Source organism: Aquila chrysaetos, chromosome 15 (assembly GCF_900496995.4).
Source record: "Aquila chrysaetos chrysaetos chromosome 15, bAquChr1.4, whole genome shotgun sequence".
NCBI lineage: Eukaryota > Metazoa > Chordata > Aves > Accipitriformes > Accipitridae > Aquila > Aquila chrysaetos.
This window is the reverse complement of record NC_044018.1, coordinates 8,212,957-8,239,500: the sequence shown is the minus strand read 5'-3', so window position 1 is coordinate 8,239,500 and position 26,544 is coordinate 8,212,957. Positions and strand designations below refer to the sequence as shown.

Here is a 26,544-nt window from a genome sequence, read left to right as displayed (position 1 = left end):
AGTGGAGGAGAGGGAAGAAAAACCTTTGCTTGGCTTGAAGCCAGCTCCCATTAAGTCTCCATCTACAGCTTCAAACAGGGGAATCAAATGCAAAGCTTGACTAATGGAAAGAGATCAAAGTGATTATTCTTTAAATCAGTTCCCTCCCTGCTGGCCCCGGAGCAGAGCCGGTGTTAAAGGCAGCCGAGGAGCCCCACTAGCACTAGTGGCGGTGGAGTGATGGCAATGCTGGAGATGACACGACAGATGGAAAGGCCCTAGGGCAGAGAGGTAAAGCAGGTGTCATTATTTTCTGTCCTGGAAGGTTACAAAGATTCAACTTAATTCATTTTTTTAACCAATTTAGTTAATCTGGTGCAAATCCTTGTGTGAACACATTAAGAGCTGACTTGAGGTAGACCAAAATGATGGAAACCTGCCTTGCAGAGATTTAAGGAGCTTAGACTACTTAGTTTATCCCATAGAAGATGAAGAGGTGACTTTATTATTTTCTGCAAGTCCATACATGAAAGAGAGAGATTTGACAGCAGTCAGCTTTATAATCCAACAGGAAGAAAAAACTTACTTTCTGGTGGGTGGGAGCTGAAGCAAAACAGAGACTAGAAATCGGGTCTACAGTTTTGCAAGGAGGGAATGAACTGAAGGAATAAATTCCCGGGGGGTGGAGGGACTTGATGGACAGGTATCAGGAAGCTTTGAAGGCACCAACTTCTCTTCTTCAGCCCCAGGGGTAAGTTAGGTACTTACTTAAGAGGATTGCTTCACTGAGCAGCCTATGTAAAACCCACATTAGATGCCTGTGTTAGGTGGACAACGACTTGCTTCCACCTGCTTTATGGTTCAGTGATTTTTTTAAACCAAATGACCCTCAAAACAAGAGTGTTTTTTTTAAGCTGCGCCACTTGCACCTATATCCAGTAGATTTGCAGCCTTTGGCTTTCAGCAGATGAAGTGAAACTGGTGATTTTTGGTTTCCCGGTGGCAGATGAAGGAGGGTAGGAGAAGGAAAGATCAGTTCTGTCACCGTAGAGCATAAACTGAGAGTAGTGAAAGTGGGTGAAAAACAGGGTCCAGGGGACCTGAGGTCCCAATAGTGAAATTCATCCAGAAAAAGGATGATTGTTTTTTTAGTTTGAACCTTTCTCCTGTATTCCTATAGACATGGTCCTCAAGCACACCCAGCCCCCAGCATATGTGAAGGATATAACCCCTCCTTCCCAAAAACGTGTAGGACGATCAGAAAGTCATTGGCAGGAATGTATCTGTCTTAGGAACTGTGCTCTGCCAGGTACTTCTGCCAGCGCTGGGGAAGGCAGCATGGCCGCTCACCGGCCCGTCTCAGACCACTTCGACTGGCCACAGATGTTCCTCGTGCTAAGTCAGAGTGGATGGTGTGAGACAATACATGTCGGGTGACAGGTGTAATTTATATCTTAGAAGCCAAGGAACTAGAAAGGAACATTAGGTCAGTTCTTCTCAGCTCTACTGCTTTTCCCAGTTTCTAACCAATTATAACCAATTTCTTAACCCCTTTTTAATAAGACATCAAGAATTAAATTACCAACCCCCAAATTACTGCAGTAGGCGAGTTAGCAAAGTATAACCCAAAAGCAGCGTATGAACCTGTTTATATTATGTGAGATCTTTGCATATCTGCTAGGACGGACGTGAGTGCTGCCCCGAGTGCTGTGGGCAAATGCAGGAGATGCAGCATATGGTGCCTTACCTGGAGGAGTTCCTTGTGCAGTCAAAATGCATCTGCAGGCTCGGGTTTGGTACCAAAAGTTAAGAATCAGCCCAGTATAGGTGTGTCGCCTTCAGTGCTCCCAGCACCATGTTGTTTAATCTTGTTCTATTTCTCCCCTTTGATCACTTGTTGTAGATGAATTTAATTTTTCAGTAACTGATTTAGAGCATTGTACAAGGCAGTTCTCTATGCTCATTACAAGGGACTTCCCTAATTTTTTTTTTAGTTAAAGTTTGCCTCCCTCTTGCTTTTGCTTCAGTTTTATGAGTGTGTTAATTACTTTCAGTTATATTACTTGGAAACTCATTAATGCAGTTTCATTAAGCACATTATTTTGTGCTGTTTCCACCATTTATATCATTTCTCCCTTTTATTTTCCCCAGGTTTGGAAAGTGAGAATTTGAGGGACATGTAACAAAGGGAGAATTCCCCTGTCACCAAATCATTTTTTACAGATGGGTTCATGGCCATGGATTCATTTCACATTTGCATATTGCATATCACTAATATTAAGAGCAAAAGCCCTGAATGGGTGATGAGGCATTCTGTTCTCGCAGTCAACAGTTCTGAATAATCGCTACACAGGAAACTCCTATTTGACTGAATACGCCATTACATGAAAATATAGAAGCCTAAAAATCACATTATTTTCCACTGTCTCCAAGACTCATTTTAGAGCAGCTATTTGGATCCCTGCCACATTATCGTTAAAAAAAATTGACGTCTGTACTTCTGACATTGTCTAAAATGAATCTTCATCCATGGATTATTAACTGTACATCCCTTATGGTCAATGGCTTAATTAAATCAGATACTGATGACCTTAAAACTAATTTACCACTTTCATACATACTCTTTTCTGTTTGCTTCATGTCAAATACGGATGCAATGGTGAAATCTTATTCCAGCATTAACGTTTGCAGCATCCTGCAATGAAGCATAGTAGTTTGGTTTGCACAATGAAAATTAAATGCAAGCAACTTATTCTGGCACAAAATGTGCATAGCTGGTCAGTTAACTAGAGTAAAAAGAGCTATCGTGTTGCATTATGTTGCAGGTGAGATGTGTTCCACAAGCTGAACAACTGAAGTATATTAACAGTTGCCTGCCTGCGGTTGCTATTGGATATCACTGCACTGATTTGCAAGAATAATCTCATTGTATACTCATTAAAAGAAATTAATTAGTGGAAGACATCTCAACAAAGATGTCCTGAGTTGCTTTAGCTTGGACTATAATGAGATTTGAGAGGCATATATAGAAAATAGAACCAGCTTTCTCTGGGCTTTACTCAATGTTTTAAAAGCTTAGAAAAAGCATTAATTACACTGTTTACCAAGTGGCTGAATTTGTAGGATGTTAAAAAATACATTTCCACCTCTGCTTTTCTTCTGCTTGTCAAGCTGCCTTTCTTCTAAATCCCAGCCTGATTTCTCTGCCTGTCTATCCCATCTTTACTGCTCACCCAGTGTTGCATCATCTCAGCTCACGTGGATTGCTGTCGTCCTAGGTACGATACGATAACCAACCAGTGGGAGACCATCGCTCCTCTGCCAAAGGCCGTCCATTCGGCTGCTGCAACTGTTTGCGGTGGGAAGATCTATGTCTTCGGTGGGGTGAACGAAGCTGGCCGAGCTGCGGGGGTCTTGCAGTCCTACATCCCTCAGACTAATTCATGGAGTTTTATAGAGTCTCCGATGATCGGTAAGGGATGCATGGTGTCAGAATAAACCTGTATTACAACAGAAATCTCTGTGCTACAGGTATTTCAATGCGTTTTCAGAAAGCAAATGAGTTGGGGGGGTGAGGGGAGATATGTTTACAACAGATTGGCAGGAATGCATGATATATTATACCAGAGAGGCAATTATCTGGATCTTTACTGAAGGCAATTGTCAGTCATTAATACAGCTAGTTATCAGCTAGAAGTGATGAGTTCAAAGTAGAGGAGAAAGGAAAGCAGTTATTCAGTATGGACAACAGGTAATTTTAGAACCAAAAAATCGCAAATTGCAGTGAAACTTCATCCTGGCATCATGTGTTGCTCCATGCAGTTTTACAACACTGCTCAGTTAATGGATTATTACTCATTGGTTTATTAACATGCCGCCTGTCCTGTGGGAAGTGGCAGTCATTCTTAACTGGGATTTATAAGTGCTGTCCAAAGGCATATGTGCTTCAGACACTGAAATCTCCGAGACATGTAGATTACTAAAACCGTGTTTATTAGTTTGTGATGTCCTCGAGCTCACCGAACATTTTACAGAATAAAGAGCAAGATGAGAGGCCAAACTTGCCACTGTACCAGCCAACGTCAGAGGTGCAGACTTCCTTCCAAAATCAGGATAGCTCTCAGAAGATTGCAACTTATTTGCTTTCTGTGGCAATTTGCACCCTGAGTGTTTAGGCCGCTTTTGGAAATGGGGTTTAGCGTTCAGCTTCAGGAGGATGTTACTGCAGGGTGGCAGCTGTCCTGGGCCACCTGCTCTGCACTGGGTGGCTGTGGGCAGCCTTCGGGCTGGCTGTACTCGGCCAGCCAAAGAAACAGCGCTTATACAGTCATCGCAGAGAAGCTGCTTTGGGATGGCTTGCTTTTGCATCCTAGAATCATAGAATCGTAGAATGGTTTGAGTTGGAAGAGACCTTTAAAGGTCATCTAGTTCCAACCCTCCTGCAATGAACGGGGACATCCTCAACTAGATCAGGTTGCTCAAAGCCCCGTCTAACCTGACCTTGAATGTTTCCAGGGATGGGGCATCTACCACCTCTCTGGGCAACCTGTGCCAGTGTTTCACCACCCTAAACCTCTTATTCACGTTGAAACTGTGGCATGAGATGTCTCGTTTAAAAAAAAAAATCACAGTCTCAGTATTGAGCCTGGTAGAGCAACAGGTGTAGCAAGTAATAAATTGTAGAAACACAGTTGTAAGGTATTCAGATATGGCCTAAGCATATTCAGAAAACTAAAACAAGCTGCTCTTTTTATTGTAGCTTGTTACAATTATTATCACTCTTTTCTTGGGGTTCCCTAGTAGATCAGGTCATGAGGACCTGGTAGAGCCATGGTTGTAGCCTCCCCTGTGCAGACAGCACTGCTGCTTTCCAATTCCCTTGCTGCTGTTTGTGTCCAGCCTAACGTAACATGACATGCATATGATGCAGCATGAAGCGCCCAGCGGGAGGGCGTTAACCGGCAAAAGTCATGTTTATGTAATACAGCAGTGCAAACAAACCTATTGCCTGGCTTTTTCCATCACATGGCTACAGCTGCTGCTGTTCATTTAATCCACTGACTGACAGTATGAGGTTTTCCTGTACTCACAGTGTATTGCAAAAATGAATGCATTATGCAAAGAGGTATTCCTTTTCCTTACCAAAATACTAAAAGTGCCACAGGAGCTAAGAAATCATTCCCTGGGCTCGTTATACTGTCTAGCAGGCATCAACACCATGCATGCTTGGAAAAAATCATCCAAACCATCCAGAGTTGGGTTCGTCACCCACTGTTCTAATGGACGTGTACTATTATTTCCTAACAAAAATACATGAAAGACACCGGTGAAGTTAAAGGATAGTATTTATGTTTTCTTGGTGTAAGCAAAGTTAATTAGTTAAGCTGAAGGCATAAAGTATATGATAAAATGCGGAGTTGCTGTGTGTCTTTGTTGGGAAATGTGTAGTGTCAATTTATTTGCAAATAAAGTAAAATAACACAGAGCATGAAAAATTGCACCCCCATGGAGAATGTCTGGGAAACTGAACTGCTGTAATGCCTGATATTCACTAAAAGGCAGTGGGAATGTTGGTAATAGGCTTTAATTTCTCCAGCTCTGCAAGAACCGTAGTATCACCTGTATTTGTAAAGTATCCCCCAAGAACTGGATGCTACGCCAAGCGTGGTACAGTCTAAAACAAAGAGGGAGTAGAAGGAACCTGATAACGATCACTGCTGGGGTGCCTTGGACAGCCTCAGAGCCTTTTTGTGTTGATTTGTGGATTCTTAAGGTGTGCCTCTGAGCTAAGTCAACTGAGATATCTGATGGCGATTTGTGTTGTTTAAGGTCACCCCAGAGATCAGTGAAACCTGTTCAACCTCAAATAGGACAACAGATTATTTAAAAAACACCTCAAGCATGCTCAGATATGCAACAGTAGATGCAGGTATGGAAAGTAGGACAGGTCTCTGGAGATTTTTAGACCATCTACACCACTTGAGTCTCAAGTCACTGGTATTTTATGATAGTGAGTTGAATACAGCATGGCACATGTTTGAACCCAACAGGTCCATCTCTTCCAAAGCATCATGTGCCAGTCTAACCCAAGGCAACACTGGCATCAACCATGGCGGGGGGGAGAGTCATTTTTTGGCTAATCTGAGCGGAGGTGAAACAGGCTGGATACTGACATCCTGCCTGTGCAGAGGAGATATGGAGTGGGGACCGAGAGCAAGTCCAAGCAGCTCAGCCCCTGCTCTCTTCTGCCTGGATTTCTTCTAGGAATAAGCAGCAAATTCACTCCCAGTTTCCATTTATTCTTTAGCCTTCACCTGCCAGGAGGTGTTGGGACGTGGATGCTTGCATGCAGTAGGTATGACACTCACCAACATGTTGCACATGGATGCTGTGGTAGCCTTTGGGTAGGTGTTGATTACACACATCCATGTTTGGAGAGGAGAGAGTCTTTCTTGTGCCCCATCCTTTGCCCCATGTCTGTCCTCCCCATCTTTTGAGGTTGGCAGATGTTCCTGCAGCAGCTCAGCCCACAGTTTGATGTTACTGGAGTAATGGAGCCTCCCAGGGCTTTCACACTGCATATTTTTGGTAAACCACCTTGCACATCCCCTTCTTGTGTTTTGAGCTGTAAGAAGTTTGCTGCTGTCAGGCCAAAGTCCTACAACAGCAAATGAACCCAGGCTACATACCTGCAGCACCTGCCTTTCCATTTCTTGCCAGGCTGTTCTATATAGCACTGCTAAAAATGTATTTCATGGCCAGCTTCCCGAGGTTTGTCTTATTTAACAAGATCGCCATAGACATGCTGAAGTCAGTGATTGTAAGTAAGCCTAATTATCCTGTCATTGCCTTTTGTGCCTTCATGCCAGTGCACTAAAATATACCTTTTTTGATACCCTGAACAGTCAGCATCTGTACTGGTGGAATTTGAAGTTTTTATTAATGTTTCTGGATTGTAAAAAACCCAGTGTTTAATCACCACCGCTATTAAATTTTAAAATCTGGTGAGAACTATGGGAACACAGAGGTCAAAGATCTATGAGCATTTCTGATTTCTAATCCAAGTATCTAGTTCCTCACCATACCGTTTAGTCCTGCAGTGATATGTCCAACCAAAGTGGGACAATCACAAAGCTAAGAATGCAAGAAATATCTGGAAAACAGCATTAGCAGCATCTGTGCATTTTTACTGCACTGTTCCATGGCTTATTTTGGTTAAAATGCATAATCATTCCCATGAATTTATTTTTGGACTTTACAAGAAAAATCAGATGTATGTCTTGGCCCTCTCCCCAAGGCCAATAGTTTGGTATCCGTGTGTGGGTTTGGCTGGCTCTCACCTAGAAGTCTCAAAGTAATGAGTGTTTCATCTCCTCCATCAACCTATCTTTCTTCCCATGACTAGTTCTTAGTGTTTTTCCCACTAGTAAGCTTGAATTTTACTTTCCTTTGTCTCACCCATTTCTCCTCCACATATGCCATATGCTCCATTCAGAATGGCTTTTCCACCCCTCGATGTGTTCTCCCTGCACATACTGACTCTGCCTTCTACCCAGCAAAGTCAGTATTTTTGTGTTTGCCCTTCAGCGGATGTCCTCCCTTTCACTTCCTGCCTCTGCTTCATCTGTGTGGCCGTGCTTTGTCCAACTCTCTTCAGTTCATCAACATTTTGCCCGTGAATTTGATGCTGAGACTGCCCCACGATGGCAGGTGGAGCCTTCTGCTTTGGTGTGGGTGATCCCCACCACACATACACAAAATGGGGTGTTTGCAAGTGAGGACACTCAACTTCGGGGTTTCTGAGGAGGGTTTGGTCAAGGGTCATTGGGGAAACCCTAGGGCCTGTGACGGGCTGTGTAGTTAGGAGAAATCAGCTAGCCTGAGAGCACCGTGCCAGAAGGACTGACATCCGAGACCCTGCTGTTAATTGCAATATCTGCACTTCGGCCTCATGAGCTATGTGAAGGATCAGAACACAGTCTCCCAGCTGCTGTGGGATGTTATCTTATCCATTACTATGCCATTCTTGAGCTTGTTTGCATAGTATTCAGGGAGGGGAAGAGGCACTTACTATTAAAAGCAGATTTAGTTTGTATTAACTAGTCTCCTTTCTCCAATCTGCTTCATCATGTGCATCAACACCCCCACCGGCCGCCCGTGCCTGCAGGGAGACCCTTCGGTTGGAGTTATATCTGGACTGCTGGCATGCCCGCATTTCTTTCTCCTGATAAAAATGTTTGACTAGTTTGGTTTTAATAACCTTTTTCCATATGAAGTGCTGCTGCCATTCATTGTAATGCCACTTCAGTCTCTGACTGAGTGCTTTACTGGAAGGCAACATAAGATCTTTAAGCAATCATGGAAGGGAAAGCAGAACTGTGCTACTTGACCATATAATATACCGAGAGGTACGAGAGCCATGAAGCACATCACAGACAGCACACTGTCCTTACTAAGTGAGGAGCACACCAGTAGGTTAAATTATCAACCCCATGTGAAGCACACCTCTGGCTCAAGGATTGTCATTGAGTGCATACCCCTTCCTGCAATGAATAGAAATACTTGCATATTTTCCTATAGCAGCAGCAAAGGAGAGTGATGTTATGATGTTATCCACTTGGAAAGAAGAGTACCTTTTATCTATTATTTCTTTTACATTTATTCTGCCTTTTAATCTCAAGTGTGCTTGCTGTCCTGGACAAATCCCATTTAAGATTTTTCCAGCCTGAAATGGATTAGTCTATCTGACAGCGCCAACACTTGAATTTTGGAGGGGAAAGGAAGCTCCTTCTCTGTTTCCATGCTTCCTCTCCCCGCCTCTTCCTTCCCTCTGGCAGACTTTTGAAATAACCAAAGTCCCCACTGTATCCCACAGTAAGCCTCTGATCCATAGAAGCTCATGTTCATGCCCAGTGTCATTGACCAAAAAGCCCAACCAGAACATGCTTTTGCAAATTTAGGCTCCCCAGCCACCCACCTTGCTCTATGAGCATGTTAAGGACTTAGAGCAGTGGCAGAAGTTGGAGTCTCCTGAGTGGTTGCATGAGGTTACCAAGCCCTGGAAAGGACAACAACAAGGGAAGAGTGTGGGTAGCACCTGGGATGAAGTAAGGTCCTCCACTGACTGGTGCTCATCCACACCTAGGTAGCAGGAATGATGGCTTGAGTTTTCCAAGCTCCCTCTATCTGTGAACAACTTCTGCCTCCATGGTAACAAAACAAAAATAAAACACACTGTTTTCTCTCTACCTGTCTCTGGAGGGGTGTCCCTCGTGTCTTTCTGCCATATCTTCATCAGGATCAGGAGACTGTTTGCTGTGAACGTCTCCCTTCCTGAAAGAAAGAGCAGAGATTTCTCTGTTTCTCTATCTCAGGCTTACTTTATACCAATTTATGAAATAGTAGCTAAAGCCAAAAGCAGTAAAAAGACAACAGATAGGTGGTGTATTGAAAAATTGATGAAAATCAAACACGATTGCCTCTTAAAAAAAGAAAGAAAAAGAATATCAGACTGTCTCCCTATTTGAAAAGAAAAAAAAAAGTCACTATAAAAATAACCAAGGGGTTTCCTTCTCTTTCTTTAACAAAAAAGGAATGTGAAGTCAGGGATTCAGTCTCCTGAGAAGTTGCTGTTTCTGCCTTGAGGGAGCCCCAAATAATTTCCCTGTGAGATTTGGGAGCTGAGTTCTTTTTTTTTTTTATGTGAGAGCTTCATTCTCCCTCAAAACACTGCTAGTCGGAGAAAAAAAAAATAGGAAGATGTGATAATTAAATATGGAAAATTTCTGATGAGTGTCTTAACTGGAAAAAATGTCACATATGCAAGTCTGATTTGGAAAGGGATGTAAGCCGAGTTGTTAGGACAGATAAGTCTTTCTGATGAATTATAGTGGCTTAGTGGCACCGAGAAGAAACTGAATACTCCTTGTTCTATTTTCTGGATGAATTAGTTTCTTCCCATCTGTTCCCAAGGATCAGTGACATTTTCCTAATACATCCGTGTTTTTTTGACATATGCCTGTAGATACTCAGCGTAATAGGAGCCCAACTTTAACCCGTAACATGTTTTGTCTCTTTTCACGCCGGGTGCTGCTCCCCCGTACGTCCCCCTGGGCATGCACCGACGTAGGGTGAGTGAACTGAGCCAGGCCACCCCATGGCCATGCTGGAACAGAAGCAGACACCACAAACTCATTAGTTTCCTTCTAGTTTAACCAGTTCAAACCCCAGTTAAGGAAATTATCTCTCTTTTGGAGAAATTCATCAGCTTTTGCTTAACTCATGTCAAATTAAATCTCTTGTTAAATATTTAATGGAATAAGGTGGTTTGACAAGAACCTCAGGGTTACAATGCCAGCCATGCAAGAGGTAAGCAAATGCCAAAGGTAAAGCTGCTGGGGCTACTTCAAGCCCGTCTCTGTGTTCCTAAAAGGACACAGTCACAGTGTTAGAGATCTGGGGGAACATACAGACCCCTTCAATGTTATGTAGAGGCTGTTAGCAGAGATACAAGAGCACAGTAAAGATGATATCGCACCTCCTCTCCAGCGTGCTGCCCCCAGCTCCCCGCACTTGGCAGGAGGGTTGCAGGGGCTGAAGCCGGCAGGACTGTGTCCAGGCTGATTCTCCACCGGTGATGAAAGAGGATCACCCTTTTCTGAGCATATAAAAATGCAATTTTTGGAGAGGCCTTAACATATAGCTCCATATGGGTAATTTTTATAAAGGTGTCCCCTGATGCCAGGGTAGCCACCCAGGAAACGTCTGCTTCATGTCCTAAAGGTCTTAGGTTCTTGCTTCTTAGAGAACTGATTGTGAAGCTTATTTTAACTCAAATAAAGCAATGTATTTTCCCGTCTTTTGTTCCCAGACACTGCTGATTGGTTTCACTGAAATGTTGATTAAAAAAACTGTATCTCATCAAGACAGACACCATCATGAGAAATTTCAGCCCAACTGGCTCATATTTAATAATGTGCATATGGCATGCTAGCAGCATACGGGACAAGTCAACTAATTAAATTATAATTATTTTATTCGATAATTTATGGTTAGTTCTACCAATATTTCTAATAATGCCACAGCTAACACAAGAATTTTAAAGCATCCTTGGAAACTCTGATTGAACTTGGCTTAGGATAAGGGACTTGCTTAATTTCAAACTCCAACCTCACACAGTTCGTTGCTAAAATACAGGACTGCTTGGAGGTACACACACATCTGAAAATAAAAATGCAGGTGAATTTACGAGACAGATGAAGGGGAAAAAAACCTGGGTCTCAGAAAATCTTATGGATTATGTGGGTGACCTTCCCACAAGCAAAAGCAGAATACAAAAGAGAATCAACTATCGGATATTATTAAGCGGTTCTCTGCGCTGTGGGTTTCTTCTGTATTTAGCTGTTGCACAGGCATGGGAAGCATCTGAGTTAAAATTTGCAACAATTCAAAATTCTGAAACAACTTGACATCTTAATTTCATATGTAAGAGTGGAGCTTTCACGGTGACTCCCATTAGGCTTTGGGAGAGGATAATTGTACTTTACCAGTTTAGAGGGAGGTGCATACTGGGGGATGAAGGACTGATGAACTTTAAAAGTGCCTTTGAGAACTTGGAGAGAGGAGAACAAAACCAGGAAAGGTTTCCTCATTTTTCTTTCCCTAGCCTTGGAGGTTTAGAGAAACGTGACTTATCTATAAATAAGGGGAATGTATAAATAAAAAAACCAGTCTCCAAACCTGAGCCTAAAACTGATCTCAGTGTTGCTTTCCATTGACAGATAACAAATATGCTCCTGCAGTCACTCTCAATGGGTTCATCTTTATTCTTGGAGGAGCTTATGCACGAGCAACCACCATCTATGACCCAGAGAAAGGCAATATTAAAGCAGGTCCCAACATGAACCACTCCAGGCAGTTCTGCAGGTGAGAAAAACCATTAAAACTGAATTACCGGTGCCTTAACATTTTCTGCTGATAAATAAGCTAATACAACCTAACAGTGAAGGGGAGAGGGGAAGGGAGGTGTGTACCACCTGGGGTATTTCTTCATCTCTTGTTTGTACGTGTTCAGAGATGCAGCATTTCCCAAAGTGCACATCCAGGACCCTACTATGGTTCATATGTCTCCTCACATTCAGGCGCGATGGATCATGGGGAGGGACGTGTGTGGGGCTCCTCCAGTGACTACAGGAATGCTGTTTTCCTCAGGCTGCCATGTGTAACCGGAGGATGATAAATACCCACTGTAGGAGAGACCACCATAATGTGGAACATGTTTTTGCTAACTAGCTAAAAGATCCGTGAAAAAAAAAAGAATACTGAGTAAGCACCTCACACTGATATTAATTATTATTTATTACGTGCTTTTGGGCTCGCTTCCCTGATCCTGGCCACAGGTTTAACAAACTTCCCAAATCAGCTGACAAAAATAAGACTTGGCACCCATGCCAGGTACTGGCAGAACTTAAAGGTCTTTTTAAAAGTACTATGTAGCTGTTAGAGAAAGATGGGCTTGTTTCAGGCTTTATACAGCACCAGCCCCTCGCAGAGCAGATCCTCATGCCGGGGACTGGCTGAGCTATCGGTTTCATGGGGAAAAGCCATCGCTGCTCCACGAACGCTGCCGCAGGCACTGGGTGAGGGTTTGCTGTCGGTGGTCGATGCAGCAGCAGCTTGAGGCACTGAGCAAAACCAGGGTGGAGGGGTTGTGCTGGGCAAGTGCCAAGGCAAAAAAAACACGGGGTGGGGTGGGAGGAGTAGCAGCGATGGGGCAGCAGCTGGACCTGCATCTCCCAAACATTCAGCCAACAGCTCTGCTCCTTGCCCCAGGGGTGTCCATAGCCCCATCCTACGGCTGAAAAAACACCTCCATGTTTTAATTTGTTGCATTTAACCTTTTGCTTTGGTGCAGATGAGAAAATTCCTTTTTCAGAAAGCATGCTCAGTTTTTCTCTTTTTGCTAGTTTTTTTTCCTGGTTTTCTCCTTTTTTTTCCCTTTCTTTTATTAATTTAAGGAGCGCCCTCTCTTGGCTGCTGAAGCCCATTGTGTTGGAAGTGAAGGGGGCCGAGCAGCCGGCTCCATCCGCGGAGCCCTAAGGTCAGGTCTTCCTTGGCCCTTGGCTCTAGCAGGATGAGGAGGAGCCTGCAGTGCTCAGGCAGCTGCTAATGGTATTTTTCTCCTGAAAAAACAGAAATACAGGGTACGATGCAGCCCAGGATTAGAGCCCTAACCAGTAAAATGAAATGCGAGGGAAATGTACATTTGATACATTCCTGTATCTTCCCATAGGGAGGGTTGAACTGGTCTTTGAACATCTCTGTTTTGTAAAACATAACAAAAAACCTGTTAATTAAGTATCTGGAATACAAAAAAAATTGCATGGATGATTTCAACCAGGGGCTGTTGGCTGAGCATCTCACCTGAAAACTTCCCAGGGTTTCTAACATGAAGGGATGCTTTGCTCTGCACCATGCAGAAGGGACTCCAGTGGGAGACCTTGTGATGGCCCAAGGAGAGCGAACCAGGGACCTAAATATTAGCTGCTGCTGTAATAAACTGGCTTTGCTCAAGTAGAATATGACACCCGTCAGTAAAAAGTAACTTCAAACTTTTAAATTACATTTTTTTCTAAAGCGTAAAGCAACAGTGGACTAGAAACCTACATTTATAGTGGGACAGTCACCAAAAAAAGAACAGTTCAGTACATCCCAACTGGATGCCAGAAAGGCACAATTTCAAAAATTCCTAAATGTGCTGGGAAACGGTCAAGGAAAAATATTTCAGCCAACAGGAGATGTAAAACCTATGACAAAAACTAAATAAATCAGCATGTATGGAAATAGGGAAAATGGGAGGTTAGCAGTAACAACTAGGTTAAAAACTGGCTGCTGCTACAGGAGGCTGAGGGAACCAGTAAAGTACTAAGGGCTAATAGAAGTAAAAAGAAAGGCACTTTAAACCTTTTGGGATCAAATTTGTAATTTTAATCTATTACAACACCATTGCTGATGAAGTAGCAAAGTGTAACACAGACCGATCGGATGGGTATTTCTCATCTGTATTTGGAAGGGAGCAAGAAGGTTTGGTTCCGTAATCTGCTGTGAGGGACCAAAAGAGGTCACTGTTGGCAGCTAGGAAAGATGTGAACTCAGAAATTAAGTTCTCAAATCAGGCAACCCTGCCGTCTTCGATGCAGGCATCTTTAGAGACTTCGCTGAGAAGCTGACTGAACCACTAATGTTGATTTTTAATAACTCTTACAGTTCAGGATGGATCAGGGCACTGCCAAAGTTTCCCTATTTTGAAAAGGTAAAAGGGAGAATTTTAGTGCAGCAATTAATTTTGCAAAGTATCAACATCAGGCTAAGTGGTTTCATTTAGCCTCATGTTGGTCTGCTGCAAAATACCAGAGTGGTTAATTTGGGATTTCATCAACAAATAACTAGATGCTAATAATATAATGAACAGCAATCAATGTGCTTTCCTGGAAAATGGGTCTTGTTAAACCAACCTGTTGTCTTTTGCTTTTTGGGGGGGAAATTGGGTTCTTTGTTTTTTAATAAAACATGCCTGGCTGCTAAAGACAACTGTGATGCTATAATATACTGCGATTTCTCCAAGGTATTTGGCTGGTATTATATGGAATTAACAAGGCACACATTAGAGAGATTAAATCTGCTTCACTGACAGATCTCAAAATGTAGTTGTTAATGAGAAGATATCATTGAGCAATGCCACCGGTAGCAAGCATTGATTCTTCTTCAATGCTATTTAATATATCTACCAACAATCCAGGTAATAGAAAATCTCCCCTGGTAAAGGCTGCGGGTGGCATAGCACTTGGTGGGTAAAAATATTACAGAAGGAGCTATTTTAGCCAGTTATCTGCATGTCTCAGTTAGACGGTCTCAACCTAGCAGCGGTATTTTAAATGCAAAGTAATACATGGAGGAAGCACAATCACGGACTGTACCTGCATAGCAGCCCTGCTCCCCTTCGAAACTCAGGCACTCAGAGGAGGACATAAAGGAGGCCACTCAGAGCTTTCATCGCAATGCAGTGGATAAAAGGTCAATGCAATATTGGATATATAATATGAGCCCTAACGCTGAAATGAAAACAAATTGAAGCTGGGAAGAGAGAGTGCTGCTGCATGCGGCGTTGGCGAGATGAATGCAGGTCTTGGGTCCACGCATCAACATGTGGAAATATCAGCAGAATTTCAAAGGGAAGCTGCAAAAATGACCCCGGGTTGCAAATCAAATCTTTGACATAAAATTTAAAGAGTTTATCAAAGAAAGGCTGAGAGGTGACTTGATCACTGGGAGCAAGTGGAAAAGCTTTCAGTCTCGCAGACAAAGGCATAGCAGGTTACGAGGGCTAGAAAGTCAAGTTACACATCTCAGCCTTGAAGTGAGGCACTTTCCCAACAGCAAAGATAATTAAACAGTGAACCAGCAAGGGAGGGGGCGAACTCACCAACACTCGGTGTTTTTAAGAGGAGATTAGATATGTTTCCAAGAGAGATGCTGCCTGGGGAAAAGTCCATGGCCTGCGTATACACAAGCTCAGATTAACTAAGCACAGAGATCCCTTCTGACCTTAGTCTATGAATCTATAAATTCCTCATTCCGCTCATTAGCATGGATCACAAAAAACATGGTTTAAAAGCAGCAACATAAACAACTTAAAAATTAACTGCATGCTATTGATCTCCTCTCAGCAGGAATCACTCGATACTGAATTTGCTGGGAAAAATCTTGACCGCATCACTTTTATTTTTATCTGCACTGTTTCTACATGTTAGTGACTAGGGAGCGTGATGGCTTCAAGCACAGGGAAAAGAAATGTGTGTGACATTCCTCGCGTATGAAAAATTAAAGGTCCATTCAAATGGTTTTAATATCAAGTTAAATTACTTCTAATGAAAACGAAAAATAAATGGTTCAGGTCTCCAGCTCACAATCAACAGAAGAGCAAATCGAGCATCATTTTCAGATGAAGCCCAGCCTGATGGAAGTCAATAAGAAATTCGTGTTGACCTAGAATTAACCCTTTGAGGGATGGTGCCAAGTGGGCAAAGAGCTATAATATGCCTGAAACGTTGTAAAATTCACTGAGAGTTCACACGCAGGTCTCGAATATCCTCTATGTGACATGTGAGGGTGAGGGAAATATTTGACATTTCCCAAACATCAGGCAAGTGTGTCCTGTTTGCCAAGTGGACCCCGTCTCGGGTTTGGCAGATCCAAGTCTGTGGGATCTTTGGAGGCGGTGACAGCAGCCGACGAGGATGAAGAGGTGATCACACCTTGCTCTGCTGGACACCTCCCTCCAGAAAGACTTGCAAAGACATCCCTCCCCTCCAGCACTGGCAAGTCCTGCCTCTGCAGGCAGGCGTTCTCCCTTCCTGCCATGCTCTTCAAGGGTCTGTTTTTCCATGAGCAAAAAGAATACCAAATGCATTTCTGTGCATGATTAAAAATTCCATATTCTGCTTGCTTAGGATGCAGGCAGCGTGCAAACAGGAGTGTGCTACAGAGAGCCTCCACGAGCCGCAGCATGGTGGTGCCAGCAATAATTCCAGAGCAGCTAATTTAGTACCAGCAATTCCCAACAGACACCAGAAAAGCATTTTCTTCCTCCTCTGACTGTTAACCAGTAAGATTTATTAGATGGTTCTGCCGAATGGAAATCTTTAATAAAACTTCGACTCGGACTGAACAGCACAAAACCAGGGTCGGTTTGTGGATATTTTCTTTTTTTTTTTTTTCCCCTCTTCTTTTTAAATAAAGCCTTGTTCTTGAACAGCGAAGCATGGTGACTCCTGTGCTTAACTACTAGGCATTGCTAATGTACAGCACCAGCCGCAGACTCCCCCAGCTGATTCCTTTCCTCATTGCAAAGTTCATGGTAACTCCAGGCACTGGAGGGGGTTAGAGCACAGCTTGTTTGGATGGATATTCCCATGTGAAGCTATTACAGAGCACAGTTCCTCCTTCCCGAGCCCGCAGATGTAAAGGCTGGTCTGTTCAGCAAGGCAGCATTTGCAGCTGGAAGTGTTTGCGGTCCAGAAGAGAAAACTGAAATCTTCCAGAATATCTGGAAGGAGACGTGTGGCTGGGACTATGCTCCACAGACAGCAGATGAGAACTGCCACACCAGACTAATAGCAATAATTTCTGTAGCAGTTGATGACATGAAGGATTTCAGTGTGCATTAAAGCGTAACTGATACAGACAGAGCACTCGGGCCGTTACTGATGTGCGACAGACTTTGGAATAAAACATTGCTGGTTTTCAGCAACCGGTAACAATGCCACATGATGGTTTTGGATCATTAGCAAGGGAAAGTGCTCATGGAGTAGGGGAGAATATAATTGGAGCTTGGCCAAAACACCCACGCTAATAATCCCAGTCCAAGAAGTGTCATGATATCCTCCTAATTGACCATGACTAATCTGGACCCTCATTTATCCATCTTATTGTAAAGATGACACCTCTGGCAGCACAACACCGCCACCCGAGCTTGAGCCCTCTCACACATAACAACCTGGCTGCCAACCCGGCCCCAACCAACCACACAGGTTGTCAGCACCGCTACCAAACCGGGGACAACGCTTCGGCACCCTGAGCACCGCCACCCGCGGAGACAGCGGCAATGCCTTTCGCTTCGGCGCTGCAAACCACCGCGCAGGTTTCGCTAAAAGGTTCCCCAGTTTAAGCAAAAGCTTAAGGGGCGCTTGCAGTTCTGCCTAGCACCGCACAGAGCCGCTTCCCACATAGCTGGTACCCTGCCGGCTTCTCTTGTCCTAGCGCTAACTCCAGCCAGTTGACGAGCATCGTTCAGTTCCACCTCCAGTAAAGCCCTCCTGAAATCTTAGGGCAGGAAGGCAATCCATCCACTAATAATTGTGGGGAATTTTTTTCTTCTTTTAAGTAGATTCTGTGTCTATCTAACTGACCGTATTTAACAATGATTATGGAACTGCTCCAAATAAATTAGTGAGTGTGTGTATGCATAGCCAGGAGTGAGGAGGGAGAGGAGCTTTGGTTGTAGCCTCAGAAGATACTAAGTTTCAGGGAGTCAAAACAACACACTAATTCAGCCATTTCAAATCTTTTACAACCCCAGACATTACAGGAAAGGGGTACTTTTTAACATTTCCTGATAAGGCTAATGTGATCTTTAGGATTAAGCAGGAAATTTTAAAAATAATAATAATAATAATAATAATAATAATAATCAGACTTTGCTGGTAGTCCCACTGCTTGGTGCTATGTCTAGCCATCACGACCAGGAGAGGGAAGGGCTGGAGCAGGAGCTCCCAGGCACTTGGCTCTCAAACACTACGGAAAAGAGGCACTGACATCTTCTGCTTTGAGTTGTTTCTAAATTACTGCCCATCAGGAGACTTTCACTGTGAGATGCTTTTGAATGAAAAGTAGAGGGTCCATAACACTCTTGGTGGGAAGGTGGCCACAAAGCAAATGGCAGCTGAGCTGCCTGAGCAGGGCCCCAGCTGAAAGCACCACCAGCTCGTGGGTGCCGAGCCCTGGTGCTCCATGCCTGAGCTGGAGCACGCTTAGTTTTGCTTACGTGTGATTAAAAAAGTTAATTAAAAAGCAATGCAAAGTCAAATGCAGCAACAAAGGGAAAAATCAGATCCTGGGCTGCATCTGCAGGGGTGTTACTAGCAGAGATAGAGATATGGTCATCCCACTCTACTCAACACTTGTCAGGCTGCACCAGGAGTACTGTGTCCACTTATAGTCCCCACAATTCAAAAAAGACACAGGCAGACTGGAGAGGGTCCAGAAGTGGGCCACGAAGATGATCAAAGGGGTGGAGAACCTGCATTATAAGGAAAAACTGAAGGAGTTTGGTCCCTTCTCCCTGGAAAAGAGAAGGCTAGGGGGGATCTCACACAGTATTCCAGCACTTAAAGGGCGACTACAAGGAGGATGGAGGCTCTAACTTCACAAGGAGCCACATGGAGAAGACAAGGGGCAACAGGTTCAAGTTGCATTGGGAGAGGTTTCATCTCAATATAAGAATTTTTTACAGTGAGAACAATCATCCACTGGAACAAGCTCCCCAGGGACATGCTAGAGTCCCCATCACGGGAGGTTTTCAAGATGCAACTGGACAGGGTGCTAGATAAGCTTATCTAGTGTCCCTCTCCCATGAAAGCTTGGACCAGATGATCTTTTGAGGTCCTTCCAACCTGGGCTATTCTATGTGTCTATGATTCAATGATTCGCCTTGTCCATCAAGTCCTTTAATGGCCAGCTGTCAGAGAGGGATCTTCTCTGCCACCTGTTTTCTCAGGCTGGGGAAGGACCGCGAGGAGGGTAGGCGAGAAGAGATTTAAAGGGTGTTTAGATTACACAAGCATTCCAACCATGGACAGCCAGGTCCCCACCAGCCCTTGGTGCACCTCAGCCTCATGGGGATTTTCTTAGGATCGTGATTCATAGTTTCGTGGAGGTCAGCAGACGGACCAGACTAGTGGTGGCAGTGCTGGGGATAGTCACAGCGTGATCCTCTGACACTGCTCATGGTTTGGGCAATGAAGGACGCCCTGGCACCTCCAGTGAATTGGCTGCAGGGCTATAGGTGAAGCCTGTCTAGTAAACGACAGTAATTACCTGCGGAGTAGAAAGCAGGGTCATTAGCCTGCCGGGTAATAATTTGCAAAATGCTGAAATGTATTTTCGTGGAAGGAGTGGATGGAGTGACCTCCATTTTGATGCCAATTACCTTCACCCTGGGCGTGCTGCTGGAGAGATGGAGGTCCGGCTGCTCCTTAGCTGGGGAGGTCGCTGCCCCCGAAGCTGCTGGGGAGTTTGTGTCCCCCCAGTGAGGCTCTGTGGTGCGAAGCTTCATTCCTTCCCAGGCTCTGACAGCCTGTAATCATTTTATCTCTCAGGATTAATGGCACCAAGCAATAAACTCTCATCCTAATTATTGTAATTATTTCTTTCTTTGTACGTCAGCCTTGGTAACGATGTTTTTACAGCTGATGGGATGGAAGGGAGGGGAGAAAAGAAATATTGTCACAGTAATGAAGAAAGAGCAATGAGCATACTCCTTTCCACTCACTTTCCTCAGGGTTTTAGAGCCCACTTGAATTTCCTACTCCCTAAGGTCCCAGAAATTAGCAGTGATTGTTCTAATACTGCAAAGTAGCAGCAATCTAGGACTAAATTCCTAATTGATCTTAAGTACCTACCTGCCACGTTAGCCCCGGAGATGCCTGAATGTCTCCAAAGTCCCCTGTACCCACTGCGTACTTAAAACTGCCTATTTCTTGATAGCAGTAGCTCACCGCTTTTCTTAACCTCAGGCATGACTCACAAGCTAAGCGTTATGCCAGTTTTAGCTATGGGAATTGCATACGGAGGGGACAGAAGCTACTCTAATCACTACTTAAAATTCATACAGTCTTTCAGAGGGTGGAATTCAGCATCCATTTCTTCTCCAATGCATTAGCACCATGATGGGAGGTTACAGGATTGAGCTGCTTGTCCCAGCTGCCGGGCAGGAATTTCCTTCAGTGCTGGAGCCCAGGTGCTGGAGAACAAGAGCAACATTTGCCCACCCGCTGTAACCTCTAATCCAGAGCATGGGCTGGGGAGGAACCCGGACCCAGATCATTTCAGGAGGGTGTGCTTAGCTACTCAGCGGCTCTACGGTGGCAGCAGCTCTGGCTTAGAGTAGCTGCTACTAAACATTACACAGAGGAGACTTTACTAGAAGAAATGTGGGCAGCTAGGATACTACACAGGAATTTGTAAAGCACCCATGTCCCTGTTTAGAGACCTAACACTAGATGACCAAGGGGATACCTGGCACTTAAGGCTTCAGCTGTGCAGCACACAGCCAGGTAGGAAGGGCTGGTGGTAGCTTGGGTCCTGTTCCCAGGGTCACCTAGAGCAGAAGATGGAAAGGTCTTCACACAGGGTCCTCCCTCTGTCCATCCCATCCTTCCCATCCAGATCAAAAGCTCCGTGCAGAGCAGTCTCATCGGGTAACGAGCAGAAAGTATCAGACAGGCCTCGTATGCAAGTGGCAGCAGCCATCAAGGTCCTCTCCTGTGCTGGTGTGAGGTGCTGTCATCTTCACTAGTGTGTCTGCACCAGTAAATTAAAACTTGGCTGAGGCCATTCATGGGCACTGGACCTTGACCATCAACACTGATGGAACCGGCCCCAGGCTCCATGTTCCACACTAGTATTTCTTTTAATTACCCATTATTGATAGTTCTGCAGCCAGATCTTTCTTGGGGATCTTTTTTTCCTTTGGAAGTTTGTTTGTTTTTTCCCACTTCACCCAATTAAATTGCTAAATTAACCCATTTGGTTTTTTCTTTTTTTTATTCTGTCAAGCTTTGTGTAGGGGTAATTTTTTAATGACTGATCAGCATTTCATTAGAGAACCAAGGCAGCAAAGCTGCTTTGTACCGCAGTCCATCTCTGACATTGGCCCCTCTTCAGCCCAGCACATCCCAAACCATATCCCAATTCAAATTATCTTCCATCTCCTTCAGCTTCACTATTAAGAAAAAAAAGTGAAACACAAACAGCAACCACTGCCCCATGGCCTCATTTCTAAACTCTCATCCTGCTGGTTTCTGCAGCCCCTCCACCACATCAGGACTGTTTCAGCATGGGGTAGGACCATCCTTCTCCCCTCCTCATGCTGTATTTTTGCAAGCTGCAATTCCCAGCCTGTCTTGCTTTTAAATAGTAACTTGTTCCAGTACAGAGACGGGCTTCCCACCCCGCAACAAGTATCTTAAGTCCTAAACCCTGGCTTAATTTTCACGGTTGTCTGATTTACTGGGTCTGCTGGTCGTGCCACCTCTGCTCCCTCCTGGCCAGAGGGACCTCAGCCCTGGCAGGAGTCCCTGCTGGGCAGTGCCTCTCCACCACCAGCTCCAGCTCCTTTGGAGGTGGGCTCATTCTCTTTCAGAGCTGTCTTTCAGGATGACACTTGCTTTACTCAAGTCCTCGTTCTTCCCTGTTTCTCCCTGACGTTTCAAAAATAATTACCAGTGGTTCAGTAAGTTCATTAGCAAACTCCCTTAGGACCCTGGGCTATGTATCATCCAGCCCTGCTGATTTGTGGATAGGCTCTAATCAAGTGTTTCAAGTCTCTCTCTCCTTCCTCCTCCTTTCAGATTAACAGTTATTTTGACAAGATTCTCATTATTTCCTATTTCCTGGCGGTACCCAGGGACTAGGCTTATTTAAGTCCTCACTGTTGTCATTGTGGGTTTATTTTTAACCTCAGGCTCTGCTTCTCCGGCAAGGACATCAGAGTTTTGTGTTCTTCAGAAACATGTGGCTTTGTCGGTGCCATTTTAGTCTCAGTTCACCCTGGGTCTTCCAGTGCTCTCTGTCTTTTGCCTTTATCACTTTTTATCCTCCTTCTTCCCGCTGCTCCAAAATCAGCCAGAAGAAATGACTTTGCTTTTACCAAGCCTGCAGGGTTACTACCCTTCTCCACCTTCTTTGATCTAGGCCACCTTCTTGGCTGCAATTAATTTTTCGTCTTCCCCTCCCTCTTTTTCTCCCTGCTGTCCTCTGGTGTGTACGTACTCTCCAAGTCTCCATTTTCCTTCCCAACACAACTATCCACCAGCTCCACTTGGAAGGGACCCAACCACCAGAAAACCTCTTGGAAGGGACCCCAACCACCAGAAAGCCACCACCAACCCCATCCAGCTTAACATCATCTTCAAATGTTGGGGGCCAAACTCAGGCTTCCCGGCAGATGAAAAGCAGAGCCTCCCCCACTTTTGGGTTCCCCCCACGCACTGGGAAGGCAGCATGGAGAACACAGCAGCCCTGCATAGGCTTTTCCCAGCCAGCTGCCTGCTACCTCTGTCATCCTTCTGCCCTTGCCAAATACCCACCCAGGAGCCCAGCCCCTCTTGTCTGGCTTCATTAGCCCAAAGCAAGTGTCATGCCCTACGCATGATTGCTGGAGAGGCCAAGGCGTTAAGTGGAAGGAGGAGGAGGAAGAGATGAGGCCGAAGGGCAATTTTTCTTTCAAATACCTTCCACACCTAGGTACCTTCCCTCCTATCAAAAGCCTATGGACCATAGGATTAGCCCAGCCTCATTATCCTTGATTTGCAAGAGATGTCTGAAGTCAAACACTTCCATTTTAAAAAAGCAGTAAGGTTTTCTTTAGATGCCAACATACAGCTCCTCTGGCAATCCCTCAGCTGCACATCCCCAACCATCAGCTTTGTGTGCCCCGGGTTGGCTTCCCACTTGACACCCCCGCTCCCGGGTGTGCAGGGAGGACAAGTCAGCAGGACCTCCGGGCTCCCGCGCCAGAGCGTGACCATGGAAGGGGCTGAAGGAACAGAGCATTTTTCGGAGGTTTTTTTCCCCACTTTGCAGCATTTATTGATAATTAGAGGAGTAACTTGAAGCAAGGGTTTATTCCAACCGAGGCGGCAGGGACTCCGAATTGCTTGGATTGCTTTCGCATGTGCATGGTGTTACAGGGACACGTCGTCCTGCTACATTTGCTGCAGATCCCAACTGTGGGCTGGAGAAACATCTTACTTGGACCAATTTCTGTTGTTTAAACTAGAGACAACATTTACCTACCTGGCAGAAACATAAAGAGGATTAATTTGGGGGAGAGAAAGAGAGAGGGAAAAGAAATGCCCACACACGCTTTATATAGATAAGAATAAAAGATGCATTCATCGTTTACCCCTTGTTATGAAAGACTGGGTTTGTTTTAATCCTAAAAAGAAAATTACTGGGTAAGAAGACTAACTAAAACTTTCTTTATTTTAAAAATACAGCGCTGTGGTTCTGGATGGAAAAATTTATGCCACTGGTGGGATCGTTAGCAGCGAAGGACCTGCCCTGGGAAACATGGAAGCCTACGACCCTAAAACAAATACATGGACACTTCTACCAAATATGCCCTGCCCTGTTTTTCGACATGGCTGTGTAGTAATCAAGAAGTACATTCAGAGCGGCTGATATTACCCAGGAATTGGATGGAGAACTGTTTGTACCTGTTGAAAGCAGGCAAGAAGAATACTACTACTTAGGAAACAAAAGCAGCAAAGCCAGCCAGTGAACATATTGCTCTAAAGTCTTGAATAGTGTCTACATTGAATGTAGAAAAATCATCCTCACCTTTTGGTGAAAAGGAGCAGAGAGCTCCGTGCTATGTAAGATATTGTAACTTAATAATACAAGGGTGTCACTAGATGTTATAGTGGCACTTGTTCTGGACGTCGGCTTTTGGTCAACCCAGGTGCAATAGAATTTCACATATTTTTTAAGCTGGGGAAGAGAGGAAAAAAAAAAAAAATCTGCATTTTACTTTAGAGCTCAAGCTTGATTCTTAAGATAACCATGCAGATTAGTTTTACTATTACACTTTAGGCATCAATCTATTTGAAAGGTCAAAGTGTCCTTACCACTTTGATTCCTACATTTGTTTTTAACAAATACATGCTTTTCAATACCAATGACTGAGAGAAATCTTGTGTGACAGATGGCTTACGTTGATGTCAGTCTTCCATCAGATCAAATGAATCTTTCAGTCCTCTAGAGCAGAGCCCAGAAGAGGGGTGAGGTGGGGACTGGGGAGAAGAAGAATAGCCATTGGTAATAAATTCCATGTAAAATGATGAAAAAAAAAGGTCTGTTGGGCTGGATGAGTTTCTGCTCCCGGTGATACTTGTGTGGGCACGTGTGGCCATGCCCACAGGTCGGGGAGGTGGGGGGGGGCTTCTAAACCTTCTCCTCCCGGTTTCTGCCAATGAGCAAACTTGGCAGTGCTCAATTCCCGTAATGCAAAATGAAAACAGTTCGATTCCAGAGGCATTCTCCTGATAAACCCGCTCTTCACTTCTGATTGGGATCACATTAAAACACACAGTGTAGTGTGGGATTTCCACGTTTTCATCAAATGGAGAAGATGCCTCCTGTTGTGGCTACGCACTCAGTTTTGGCTCTCAACCAAAATTCCTTACGTTGGGATATACGCCACTATCTTTTATGTAAAGTCTGAGAAGTTTTTTATTTTATTTTTCAAGTTTCCCCATAGGTGTGGAAACCTTATACTTCTCTTATTTACAGATTTTAAACACACGAGTTTAAATCCCATGGTAGAAAAATGCATAGACTTAAGCCCAGTATAAGAGACTTAAAATGATTACTATGTAGAGTTGTAAGTATATGCACAGCACAGGGGTTATATTTTTATATATATTAAAATATTGTCTATCCAGAGAGCATTGTGATGTGGAAATTCTTTATAAATTTATACATAAAAGGATCAAATGGGAGATGGACCGGGTAACATAGAGGGGGCAGGGGAAAGAATCTTAAAATTCACAAATAGGAAGTAACCCCAAGCTAAGGATTGTCTGATTTCTTTCCAAGTAGAGGGAAAAAAGTTGCCATACTTGCCTTTGCAGACTCAAATCCCAAATGCCATGCCAGTAATTCAAGAAGGAGGGTCCTATACAAGGCGTGGGTGAGATCTTACAGTCAATATCTAGTTGAATTTCATACCAAATATGCTAGCCTTTTTATATGGAGGGAGGTCTGCCTACAGCTTTGGGGAAATCAATGCAGATGGTTAGCTAATCATCTTATTTTGTTAATAATCGTTTATAAAATAAAAGAAAAAAAATGAAATTTGTATCTTGCAGTATTTAAAGAAAAAGTGCTCAAGTCAACTGAGTCAAGCTATAGGGTGACTCAAGTCTCTCATTTTGACAGTGAGGTTCCAGCCTTTGTTATGCAGTTGTTTTATTTATTCTTCGAAGAAAAAAAAATAATAAGCACAACAAAATTATATACTAGTATGTCATTTAAAGTATTTATGTCAAACAGGGTGCAAGTGTGAACCTAAAGATTGGAGCACAAGTTTCTAACTGCCTGGGGCAGGACTAATTTTAGTGTTGGTGTGTGTCTACCTCCAAAGGAGGTGCTACCTGTCAACAAGACCTGAACACATTCAACATTTCCAATTTAGCTTATTTCTTCATTTCTCACACTGGAACAAAACTGGCTATTTCTGTGAATAATATTAAAAACAGGGTTATCTGTAATGGTATTGTATATAGTTTATGTTTACTGTTAAGTTCTTGTTATATTATAATAAATATATTTATAGATCTAGATTCAGCATCCAGATTGGATTAATTTTGTCACAACTGAACAAGAAACAACACTGCATGAACAGTGACTTCAGGTTTCATCCCAGCCATGGATGAAAATGTGTTTATTCCGTCCAGCTAACTTCTCTTGCAAATCCAAAAATGTATTGCTAGTATTTAAATGCTCAGTAGCTTCCAAAGTACTTCTGTTCTCCTTTCCGAAAAAATTCTTAGAAGTGATTTTGTATTTTATTCAGCAAGACTGTTTCTTCATCTATTTTCCCAAACTTACTAGTAAGTAAAGAACAAAAGAGCTCAAGATAGTTTACGAAACTGTCTTGAAAAAAACACTGATAAACAGCTTTTTGGGTTGGTTTGGTTTTAAATGAAAGTTAGGATTTGTACT

The 26,544-nt window shown here is 43.8% G+C and overlaps 1 protein-coding gene across 4 annotated transcripts in view; it reads left to right on the top strand.

The window, feature by feature from the left end:
- Nucleotides 1–26,160, top strand: part of KLHL29 (kelch like family member 29) — a 410,116-nt gene extending 383,956 nt beyond the window's left edge. For all 4 annotated transcript variants that reach the window (XM_030037612.2, XM_030037613.2, XM_030037610.2 and 1 more), the window contains 3 exons: nt 3,258–3,451; nt 11,760–11,904; nt 23,817–26,160. In XM_030037612.2, coding sequence (XP_029893472.1) covers nt 3,258–3,451; nt 11,760–11,904; nt 23,817–24,000 — 523 coding nt within the window. In that variant the 3' untranslated portion in view covers nt 24,001–26,160. The remainder of the gene's footprint in view (nt 1–3,257; nt 3,452–11,759; nt 11,905–23,816) is intronic.
- The last annotated feature ends 384 nt before the right edge of the window (nt 26,161–26,544 follow it).